The sequence below is a fragment of the Chiloscyllium plagiosum genome, unplaced genomic scaffold, assembly GCF_037043375.1.
Source record: "Chiloscyllium plagiosum isolate Xiang-an unplaced genomic scaffold, Cpla_swu_hap1 HiC_scaffold_15, whole genome shotgun sequence".
NCBI lineage: Eukaryota > Metazoa > Chordata > Chondrichthyes > Orectolobiformes > Hemiscylliidae > Chiloscyllium > Chiloscyllium plagiosum.
In genome coordinates, this window is record NW_028270153.1 from 62,692,515 (window position 1) to 62,705,076 (window position 12,562).

At 42.5% G+C, this 12,562-nt stretch overlaps 1 protein-coding gene across 5 annotated transcripts in view; it reads right to left on the reverse strand.

Moving 5' to 3' along the window:
* The window catches only part of LOC122559944 (engulfment and cell motility protein 2), a 174,214-nt gene that overhangs the window by 53,375 nt on the left and 108,277 nt on the right, over positions 1–12,562 (reverse strand). For all 5 annotated transcript variants that reach the window (XM_087994988.1, XM_087994986.1, XM_087994987.1 and 2 more), the window contains 3 exons: positions 9,126–9,176; positions 4,130–4,252; positions 2,473–2,601 (listed from right to left, as the gene is read on the reverse strand). In XM_087994988.1, the coding sequence (XP_087851114.1) occupies positions 2,473–2,601; positions 4,130–4,252; positions 9,126–9,176 (303 nt within the window). The remainder of the gene's footprint in view (positions 1–2,472; positions 2,602–4,129; positions 4,253–9,125; positions 9,177–12,562) is intronic.

Consider the following 12,562-nt stretch of genomic DNA (forward strand, 5'->3'; position numbering starts at 1 on the left):
GATTATCGAATGTTGGCAAGGAATTTCTTTTGGCATCTCAATTGACTGGCAGCTTTGAGCACAGCTTGTATAGGAGGGGCTGGCTGCACAAGTGTCTCTGGTGCTTTCTGTATTTCAATCGAAGAACTGCTAGATGTTCAGAATGAATTAGAATTCGTAGTGGAAGTTACAATGCCGCAAACTTTGTTTAAACCGGCACCCTCAATAAATTGGCAAAATTACGTACCTCATATTGCAAAATCTGCATTTTAAAGCTGTAAACAAAGTTTAACTGTGACATGTATACACTTTGCATTACATTCCCATTACTTATTGTGTGTTTTTACATTGATTTTAAGAGGTGCGACAATAATTTTACATAGATTCTTTGAGGGATGCTGGTGTCTCAAAAGGTTTGCTTGATCAGGGTTTACCATGGTTATGTGGACCTCTTGATTGTCCAGAATATTGATCAACTGGCACACCTCTAGTCCGATAGGTGCTGGTTAAGAAAATGTTTGCTGTACTTCAGGAGCAAACAGAAATAAAGCCTCTATCTCATGTCTGTAAACTGGCATTTATAAGAATATGTGAATCTAATCCAATATTCTTATCAGAGTGATAGGCTGCATATTTGCTCTGGTTTCCTTAATACCCCAGGAAATGAATCCATAACAGCTGGTGAGCCAGACAGGCTGCTGGAAAACACTGACTTGCAAGAAGATGGGCCAGTCTTGACTGGGATTGCTGCTCCCCCCGATAGCAAAAAGAGACTGGCAATTCTAACTAAGATCCCACTAGGGCTGTTCAAACCAGTGAGGCCTACACTGACGGTGGGACTGGAAGAAGAGAAAATTGGAAGCGGGAAGAATAAAGGAAATGTCGGAATCGGCACCAGCTCAGTACCGTGAGAGTGAAATGCTAAATTCTTACACCAAATCAGCAACGTGAAATATAAATCTGAGCAGTGAGAATGGTAGAGACAAAGTGAAACAGGATAAAAGCCACACATGACCCTTGGACAAGATTCAACAGACCCATACACTGGCACTTTTCCAATTTACATGCAGCATAGTGCCCAATAAGATGGTCTGTCTGTATTGCTCACAAGACAAAACTTGTCACTGTGCCTCAGTACACATGACAATAAATTCAGTTCAATTCAATTCGGGAATGCCAATTCCTCTGGTGCCCTGGATTTGGAAAGCATACTGTGTCAACACTACACCAAACAAGAGCTTACTCTTGGTAACACAGGATTCCAGGACATTTATACGTTGGGGGTCATTTGCACACAGAATTGAGACAGTGGCATCATAGTGAGACTCTGCCCATCAATAAACCACCTTAGACCATAAGACCATAAGCCATAAAAGCGGAAGTAAGGCCATTCGGCCCATCGAGTCCACTCTGCCATTCAATCATGGCTGATGGGCATTTCAACTCCACTTATCTGCATTCTCCCCGTAGCCCTTAATTCCTAGTGACATCAAGAATTTATCAATTTCTGCCTTGAAGACATTTAGTGTCCCAGCCTCCACTGCACTCTGTGGCAATGAATTCCACAGGCCCACCACTCTCTGGCTGAAGAAATGTCTCCGCATTTCTGTTCTGAATTTACCCCCTCTAATTCTAAGGCTGTGTCCACGGGTCCTAGTCTCCTCGCCTAACGGAAACAATTTCCTAGTGTCCACCCTTTCCAAACCATGTATTATCTTGTAAGTTTCTATTAGATCTCCCCTTAATCTTCTAAACTCCAATGAATAAAATCCCAGGATCCTCAGCCGTTCCTCGTATGTTAGACCTACCATTCCAGGGATCATCCGTGTGAATCTCCACTGGACACGCTCCAGTGCCAGTATGTCCTTCCTGAGGTGTGGGGACCAAAACTGGACACAGTACTCCAAATGGGACCTAACCAGAGCTCTATAAAGTCTCAGTAGCACAATAGTGCATTTATATTCCAACCCTCTTGAGATAATTGACAACATTGCATTCGCTTTCTTAATCACGGACTCAACCTGCATGTTTACCTTTAGAGAATCCTCAACTTGCACTCCCAGATCCCTCTGTACTTTGGCTTTACGAATTTTCTCACCATTTAGAAAGTAATCCATGCTTCTATTCTTTTTCCCAAAGTGCAAGACCTCGCATTTGCTCACATTGAATTCCATCAACCATTTCCTGGACCACTCCTCCAAATTGTCTAGATCTTTCTGCAGCCTCCCCACTTCCTCAGTACTACCTGCCTGTCCACCTAACTTTGTATCATCGGCAAATCTTCCCCCACCCCCTCTGTCTGCGCAAAGGGGCACAAGTCTCTATTTTCAAAAACCAAGACTCTATTTTCTCAGATTGCTTGAAAGGAAATTTGTTTAGTCATTCTTGCATTTCAGCGACAAGTGAATTTAGAGGATCATGTGACGACAGACATTTCTACTGTAAATTCTCATTAAAGAGAGTTCCCGATTGGACAATGCTGCCTGCACCTACCACAAACCCCAGCATTTTATAATCCCTCGTGTACATGGCTTTCCGCTTCTCCAGATTGCTGCTGCTGTTTGGATCAGATTCAGCATCAAAGGCAACTCTTCGCAGTTCAAATATGATATCCCTTTGAGCCTGTGACAAACAGAAGGAAGGATTAAGAATGATCAGCATGAATCTCCAATCTGGACATACCATTCCCATTCCTGAAACACAGAAGGTCAGCTATCATATCAGCTAAAGGTGTGACTACACAGAACACTTATCACAAGGTTAGAAATTTGGGGTTGTAAGATAGAGATGGGCTAGACCAAGGTTTTTTGTTTTGAACAGGAAAGTTGAGTTAAGATCTAATTAAAATGTTCAAAATTATGAGGTACTTTATCAGGAAGAACCTAGTCCCCTTGGTTGAGGGGTCTATAACCAGGATTTACGACAAGTGCAAGGAGGTTAGAGGGAATTTGAGGGGAAATCTTTCCAGATGGGAGTCAGCAGAGATCTGGGACCCATAATCCAAACGTTGTTGGAAGGCAGAAAGCAACACTCATCATTGAAGAAGTAGTTGGATATGTATTTGAGGTGCTGTCAAGCACAAGATTATGAACCAAGAGCTGGAATGTGGATTTAGGCTGGTGACTACTTGTGGGCTGAATGGCCTCCTTCCAAGCTGCAAATTTCTATCATTTTACATTTCAGAGATTAAGATTACTGTACTCTCCTGACTGTGTAACCAACAACCCTTCTGATGGAATCAAATTTAAACTATACATACAAACAGACCTGATCAGGGTCAGCAAGAGGATAAGGGCATAACAACCAGGAGGAGGAGCTGGCAATTCAGCCCCTCGGGCTGCTCTGTCATTTGATACAATCGTGGCTGATCTCATCTCAGCTTTAACTCCACTTTCTCTACCTGCTCTCCACAATCATTCAACCTATTACTCATTAAAAATCTACTTTTGCCTCAAATTTACTCAAGTATCCCAGCATCCACTGCACTCAGGTATGAATTCCACAGATTCATGACCCTTTGAAAGAAGACATTTCTAGGGTCAGACATGATCCTGGTCAGAGGGACGACAGGCTAAGACCTGGATTACCAGTAAATGTTCACTCTTGGCTCCCAAATAACATTGATTATCTGAAAGCTAGAGTGTGCCAAGGATGTTACTCTGCAGTAATAGATTTTGAAGCATGTACAGACACATATGAAAGATTTCCTTTGCTGGCATTTTGCAGCTGGGTACCACAATGTTATATTCTCTGCCCAATCTATTGGCCATTAAGAAAACAATGTGAAAAGCTGGATACCACAGAGGCTGGAAAGGGTAAATAAAAAGCTAAGATTAGTTAGGAACCTGTGACTAAGTTTGGCTTTTTTCAGAGGAAAGACCAAGGGAGCGACGAGCATGACAGCATTTAACTCTATGAGCTCCCCAGGTGTGCCTGGTCACAACGTCATGTGTCCCACAGCCAGTAAGTTATAGCATCAAGCCTTACTTCAGGACTTCAGTACACAATTCAGATTGGAATTCAATGCAGAACGGAGGGAGTGCTAACACTGATGAGGTGCTGCTTATCAGATGAGACATTAAACTGAAAGAGAAAAATAAAATGGAGGAAAGTGACTAGTAACTAAACAATAATTAAACCAATCACTAACTTGATCCTGAGGGTCCATCTTGGTCATCATCCGCTCCTCTAGAAGGTTAAAGGTCAGAACCTGAAGGACATACAGCTGATGGGCCATTTCTGTTTTGATTGGACGGTTTCCTCGAATAATGTGCTATAAAATAAAGACAGCAAGCATTTTCATTGTACATGGACATTTGGAAAAGACTGTTCAAGTGATAAAAGCCTGGACCTGTTACTCTATCAGGCAAAGGTTCTGTACATTGGTAAAGACAACTTTAAACCTATTAAAAATCACCTGAGACCAGGTTATAGACCAACAGGTTTATTTGGAAGGACAAGCTTCCGGAGCGCTGCTCCTCCATCAGGTAGCTAGTGGAATAGGATCATAAGACACAGAATGTATAAGCAAAAGATTATAGTGTCATACAACTGATGCAATATATTGAACAAACCTAGATTTTTGTTAAGTCTTTCACCTTTTGGGAAGGGTTGCAGGTTTTGATTAATTAATTTGTGAATCCCAGAACTTCTTTTAAGTCACATTCCCGAGATAAGTTATCCACCCCAGTCCAATACCAGCACCTCTACATTATTCCTGTTAGGAAGCAGAGCCAAGCTGGTCACTACTCAAGGAGCTATGCATTTTAACATGCATTCACATTCAGGATGTCACTGGAAAGGTGACCATGTATTGCCCTTCCCTAATTGTCTAAGATTTGAAACAGGCGAAAGTGGGTACTGCAAATGCTGGAGATTAGAGTCAAGATTAGAGTAGTGCTAGAAAAACACAGCAGGTCAGGCAGCATCCGAGGAGCAGGAAAATCAACGTTTTGGGCAAAAGCCATCCTGCTCCTCAGATGCTGCCCGACCTGCTGTGCTTTTCCAGCACCACTCTAATCTTGACTAAGATTTGAAATAACTGGATAACTTGCAGAGCTATTTCAGAGGGAACAGTTAAGAATTAATCACTTTGATAGGGGACTGGAGTCATAGATAGGCCCAGAACAAGTGGAAAAAAGGTAAATTTGATAGTGAACCAAAGTCAGGGTAACTTTTACAGTCACCAGCTTCTTATTTAAAAATTAAATTGAAATTTTCAAAACAGGATTTAAACACATCCCCCGCCCAGCCATTACCATCAAGAAAGGCAATCAATGAAGAGTATCGAGGGACTTGCCAGGAGCAGTACCAGGCATTAGGCATCAATCTCTTGAAGCTATAAAATAAGACTGTTTGTATGTCAAACAGTGTAAGCAGCAGGTCCCCATCAGTCTACTCTCACTCATGAGTCAAGTGATGGAAAGTGCCATCAGTGACGTCAAGCAGCTCTTGCTTAGCAGTAACCTGCCCAATGGCACTTACTTTGGAATTTGCCAAAGGCATTCAGCCCTGACCTCATTACAGCCTTGGTTCAAACATGGATGAAAGAGCTGAATTCCAGAAGTAAAATGAGAGTGACAGCCCTTCACACCATGGTTGCATTCAATCAAGGAGCCCTAGCAAAACTGAAATCAATGGAAATCAGGAGGAGCACAATTTGCTGGTTGGAATTGAATTGAATTGAATTTATTGTCACATGTACCAAGGCACAGTGAAAAGCTTTGTCTTGCGAGCAAGATAGATCACTGAGTTAAATAGCATAGATAAGTAAATAATAGGTAAACAACGGCAAAACAAAACACAGATACAGGCAAATGCTAAAAGTTTGAGAGTCCATTCAGTATTCTAACAACAGTAGGGTAGAAACTGTTTTTAAACCACCTGGTGCATGTGTTCAGGCTTCTGTACCTTCTCCCTGATGGTAGAGGTTGTAGAAAAGCATTGCCAGGGTGGGATGGATCTTTGAAAATGCTTGGAGGCCTTTCCTTGACAGCGGGGCCTGTTAGATGGATTCTATACGCATAATGGAGTCATACTGGGCATAAAGGAAGATGGTTGTGATTATTGGAGGTCAGTCATCGCAGCTCCAGGACATCTCCACAGGAGTTCCTCAGGGTAGTTTCTTCAGCCCAATCATCTCCAGCTGCTTCAAATGACCAGAAACGGGGACATTCGGTGATGATTGCACAACATTCAGCACCATTTGTGACCCCTCAGGTACTGAAGCAGTCAGTGTCTAAATACCACAAGACCTGGTTTGAGCTGACAACTGGCAATTAACACTCCTGCCACATGTCAGACAATGCCCACCTCCAACAAAAACAAACAAACAAACTATCTCCCATTAACATTCAATGCATTACCATCACTGAATCTCAAAGCATCATTCTGGGGCTTATCAGTAACCAGATGCTAAACTGGACTTGCCATGTAAATATGGTGGGTACAACAACAGGTTAGATGCAAGTAACTAACCTCCCAATCCTTGTTCACCACCTACAAGTCATAATTCACAATATTTTGCACTTGCCTAGATTAGTGCAGCTCCAATAATACTTGAGAGTTTATTAATTCAAAAATTCATTAGATATAGGAGCAAAATTAGGCTATTCGGTCCATCAAATCAGCTCCGCCATTCGATCATGGCTGATATGCTCCTCAGGAGAAAGTGATGACTGCAGATGTTGGAGATCAGAGTCAAAAAGTATGGTGCTGGAAAAGCACAGCAGGCCAGGCAGCATCCGAGGAGCAGGAGAATCGACATTTCAAGAATAAGCCCTTCAGTCAAGCCCTTCCTGATGAAGGGCTTATGCTCGAAATGTCGATTTGCCTGCTCCTCCTTCGCCAGCACCACACCTTTTGACTCTGGTAAGCTCCTCACCCCCATTTTCCTGCCTTCTTTCCATATCCTCCAACCCATTAACAATTAAAAATCTGTCCAACTCCTCCTTAAGTTTACTCACTGTCCCAGCATCCACTGCACTTTGGGGTAGCGACTTCCACAGATTCACAATCCTTTGGGAGAAGTAGTTTCTCCTCAACTTTGTTTTAAATTTGCTGCCCCTTATCCTGAGACTATGACCTCTCATCCTAGAATGCCGCACAGGAGGAAGCATCTGCTCCATGTCTATTTTATCCACACCTTTTATCATCTTGAACACCTCAATTTGATCTCCCCTCATTCTTCTAAATTCCAGAGAGTATAGGCCTAAATTGTTCAATCTCTCTTCAAACTACAAACCCATCATCTCTGGGATCAATCTTGTGAACCTCCTCTGAACTGCCTCCAATGCCACTACATCTTTCCTTAAATAAGGGGACCAAAATTGGGCACAATACTCCAGGTGTGTTCTCATCAATACCTTGTATAGTTGCAACAATACTTTCTTATCTTTATATTCTATTCCTTTAGCTATAAAAGGAGAAAGTGAGGTCTGCAGATGCTGGAGATCAGAGCTGAAAATGTGTTGCTGGAGAAGCGCAGCAGGTCAGGCAGCATCCAGGGAACAGGAGAATCGACATTTCGGGCATAAGCCCTTCTTCGGGCTTATGCTCGAAACGTCGATTCTCCTGTTTCCTGAAGAAGGGCTTATGCCCGAAACGTCGATTCTCCCGTTCCCTGGATGCTGCCTGACCTGCTGCGCTTCTCCAGCGACACATTTTCAGCTTTAGCTATAAAAGCCAACTTTCCATTCGCTTCCTTTACTATCTCCTGTACCTGCTTGCTATTTTTATGTTACTCATGAACGAGGACACCCCGATCCCTCTGTACCGGAACACCCCGAAGTCTCTTCCCATTTTTTTGACCAAAATGAATGACCTCACACTTATCCATATTAAACTCCATCTACCACATTTTGGCCCAGGCTCCTAACCTATCTATATCCATTTGTAAGGTTCTTATTTCTTCATTACAATTTACCATCCTGCCTATTTTTGTGTCATCTGCAAACTTGGCTATAGAGCCTTCTATCCCTGTATTGACACCATATAGGCCAAAACATCCAACTTGATCGGTACTATATCTACAAACATTTGCTTCCTCCACTGACGACACTTGGGAGCAGCAGTGTGGACCATCTACAAGATGTTCTGCAGGAATTCACCAAGCTTCTCAGGCAGCACCTTCTAAACACAAAGCAACTACCAACGAGAAGGACAAGGGCAGCAGATAAATAGGAAATCCACACCAGCAAGTTCCCCTCCAAATCGCTCTTTTCAATCATTTCCAACTTGGAGATATCATCATTCCTTCAGTGTCACTGAGTCAAGATCCTGAAATGTCCTCCCTCCCTGATAGCATTGTGGGTCTATCTCTACCCCAATGACTATAGCAGCTCAAGAAGGCAGCTCACCACCACTTTCTCAAGCAGCAGTCATTTATATATAGAACAGAGCAGTACAGGCCCTTCGGTTCTCAATGTTGTGCTGACCTATTTGTTGTTGTTGTGTCGTCATAGCCTTACCAGACCATAGGGGCTGCTCTCTCATTAGAGAGAGAAGCGACTGATGGTGATTTAACCTGAGGGCCACCAAACCTCAAGCGAGGGAGGAGATTGAGACGGAGAGCCCATCATAGTAACCTCAAACCAGTGAAGGGAATTGAATCCACGCTGTTGGCATCACAATGCTCTGTAAACCAACAATCCAGCCAACTAAGGTAAACCAATTCCAGCTGACCTTTTATCTTACTCTAAGATCAAACTAACCTACATACCTTACATTTTACTATCATCCATCTGCCTATCCAAGAATCGCTTAAATATATCTGACTCTACTATAGGGATGGACAACAAATGCTGGCCCAGTCAATGATGCCTACATCCCATGAAAGAATTACCTGAATTAGGAACCAGCTCTATGACCACAACACTGGATTACCTTTCCAAAATAAAAAGCTACACATTACTTCATGAGTCAAGACTCTGCCTTTTGCTGCAGACATGGTCATGTTTAAGAGGTAGTGGTTTTCTTGGAAGGGGAAATGATTTTAAATTTAATTTACAAAAAAAGCTATTGAATGTTTCAGAGTTCCAAATAAACCTGTTGGACTATAACCTGGTGTTGTATGATTTTTAACTTTGTCCACCCTGGTCCAACACCAGCACCTCCAAATCAGAGCTTCGGGTCTTTATTGTACTTACGTTTAAAATTATGGACCTCAGCTGCTTCTGTGCCAGGATATTGGACATCTCCTGTGGGAACATAGCAGGACTCAGGTATATTCTTGGCTCAGAAACTGAACCCCAACATTAGTTATCAAAAGGGCAGAAATTTCTGGAAATACTCAGCAGACTGTGCACCTTCTGAAGTGAGAGAAACAAGGTTAAGGTTTCAGGTCAATACCCTTTCATCAAACAGTAACTCTGTTTCTTAGTCCTCAGTTACTACCTGACCTATTGAGCACTTTCCGCTTTCTATTCTGTATTTCCAATATCTGCTTTTGCAGCAATACCACTTGCCTTCTCCTGTCTCAGAACAGACTAGCACACCACCTACAGGACACTGTTCATATTGCATTTAAAGGTCATAATGCCTCCGTTCACATGAAGGCTGCCTGGAATTGGGAATAAATATGCAGGATGAGGCCACTTAGTCTGCTCTTCATGCAGTGGCTTCAGACCGAGCAACATTTTGTGGGACTAAGTTCCAAATGTCCACTAACTTTTTTATGAAGAATGAAGTGCTCCCTGACAAGAGCCCTGAACAATCCAGCTGTAACTTTAAGATGTGTCAGATAGTTCTGGACTTTCCATTTGAGGAAATAGTTACCCTCCATCCCATCAAACCCTTCAATAATCTTAATTGCTTGAAATTAAATCACTATGTTGTCTTGCACACTCAAGGTAGTTCAAACTCAGATGATACAACTTCTCATACTTCTCTGTTTATAACTGCAGTATCATTCCAGTGAATCTGATTTCACCTTTAAGGCCAATAGATCCTTCCCAAAGTGCAGTGCTAGAACTAGGTTAATTAACTAAATGGAGTCTGGTCAGAGCATTTTATTGCTGCAGCACAAATCCCACCAATTTACATTACGGCTTTTAGTGACTTCTTTACTCACACCTCCAAAATCTCTCTGAACCCCTACTGCCCTTACTTTCTCACCATCTGGAAAGAACTGTGTGGGCCCAACCCACGAACCATGCCAATCAGATGCTTGGCTAATGTCAGGCGCAGCAGTGGGCAATGGGCACAGAGGACCTGCCCTAGGAACTGCCCACCCTCCATCCTGAACCTTGTCTAACAAGAGCAATTCCGTTAAAACCACCAACTTCCGAGATAGTGCAGGTGCCCTGCGGTAACAGCTAAAGTGATGGTGGAAGCTGGAGGAAGCCCTCAAGTGGTTAATTTGGAATTTATGGACTTCAAGAGGCTCATAGGTAGACAGCGGGGGGGGGGAGAGAAGTGAGGTCTGCAGATGCTGGAGATCAGAGTCGAGAGTGTGTTGCTGGAAAAGCACAGCTGGTCAGGCAGCATCCGAAGAGCAGGAGAATTGACGTTTCAGGCATAAGCCCTTCATCAGGAATGAGACTCAAAGGGAGGCAGGTGGAGTGACATCGCTACCTACCTTGTCAAATTTCAGACAGATTCAGTTGGGGGGTTGGGGGTGGAATCAGCTGTGGGTAGGTCTTGTGTTGGATTTTCCAGGTCCCTCTACTTTCAAACGGATTGGTGAGGGAGCATTACAACCAGCTTCATATTTCTTGGGGTGAAAGTGGATGACCTCACATTTGCCCACATTGAAATTCCATCTGCCCCATTCTCATCAATTCACGTTAGTCAATCTTCCTTTCCAACTCTATCTCCCTTCTGCACTGCCTGGCTGGACCGCATCAGCAAACTCAGACACATTGCTCTGTATCCCTCCAACTAATGAGTAGAAAGATGAGGCTTAAAGTCCTGTGGGAACCACTAAGTTCATCCTGCTGCTTAGAGTACATACACATTACTCCCACTCTCTGTCTCCCATCTCTTAACCAATTCTGTACCCATGTCTGAAATTGTTCCCCAATTCCATATGGTCTCAGTTTTATCAAGTCAGTTAATGGGATTGTAGTAAATGGAAGCTCACAGAAAGAACATCCTTAAAAACTTGTTTGTCACAATCACAGAATTGTTATGTAGAAGCATGTCATTCAGCCCATCATGTCTGCACCAGCACTCTAAATGACCATCATGATTTGGTGCCATTCTCCTGCCTTTTTTCCCATTCACTTGCATATTCCTTCTATTTTAATAATTATCCAATACTCTGCTGAATGCCTTAATTGAACCTGGCTCAACACGTTTCCAGTCAGTACATTCCAGACTCTAACTACTCACTTTGTGAAAATGGTTTCTTCTCACATCACATTTGCAAATCACATCGCTTGCAAATCACTTGAAACTGCTCTCATTCCTGATTCTTTTATAAGCGAGAGTAATTTCTCTCTATATGCTAACCTCTCATTATTTGGAAACTATCACATCTCCCCTTGATCTTCATCACTTCAATAAGGACAGTTCCAACCTCTCCAATCATATCCTCCTGAAAGTCTCTCATCCATGGAACTATTCTTGTAAATCTCACATGCATTCTCTCCAATGCATTCACATCCTTCCTAAATTGAACTATGCACAATACTCTGGGTGAGATCTAATAAGTTCAACATCACTTCCATGTTCTTGTACTGTAGACCACTATTAATAAAGCCATGAACACTCTATTCTTTATTAACTTTCATTACCTGTCCCATCACCTTCAATGATCTGTGCACACATATATCCAGGCTCCTACACCCCTGTTAAAATTTAACTGTTTAACTTTTGATGCTTCTCCATGCTCTTCCAACCAAAACACATCACCTCACACTTCCCTGTACTGAACTGCTTCAGCTCCTTAACCAGCCAGTCCACCAACTTGTCTACGTCCTTTGGAATTTTTACACTGCCCTCCTCACAGTTTGCAATGCTTCCAAGTTTTGCATTATAGACAAACTTTCAAACTGCCCACTGCACTTTAATATATGTCAGTAAAAGCAAGGGTCCAAATACAGACCTCTGGGAACTCACTACATACCTCCCTCTAGTGGAAAAATATCCATTGATCATTACTCTGTTTCCTATCACTCAGCCACTTGTGCCTCCACATTGCAATTGTTCCTTTTATTCCATGGTCCATAACTTTTCCCACAAGCGTGATATGTGGCACGACATCAAAATCCTTCTAGAAAGTCATGGACACTACACCAACAGCATTACACTTACTGACTCTTACTGTTACTTCTTCAAGAAAGTCCGGAAAGTTAATTAAATATGATCTTTCATTTGGAAATTCTTGCGGACTCTTCCTGATCAATCTATTTTTCTCCATGGAACCACTAATTCTATCCCTCAATTATTTCTCGAGGTTTTCTCACAACTGAAGTTAAACTAACTGGCAATTGCTGGGCATATCCTTACTACATTTTTTTTTTTTACACAAAGACATGAGGCTTTCAATTCTCCAAGCATCTGGCACTTCTCCTGCATTTAGAGGAGACTGAAGATTATGGCTAGTGCCCCTGCAATTTCCACACTCACTTCAATATCTTTG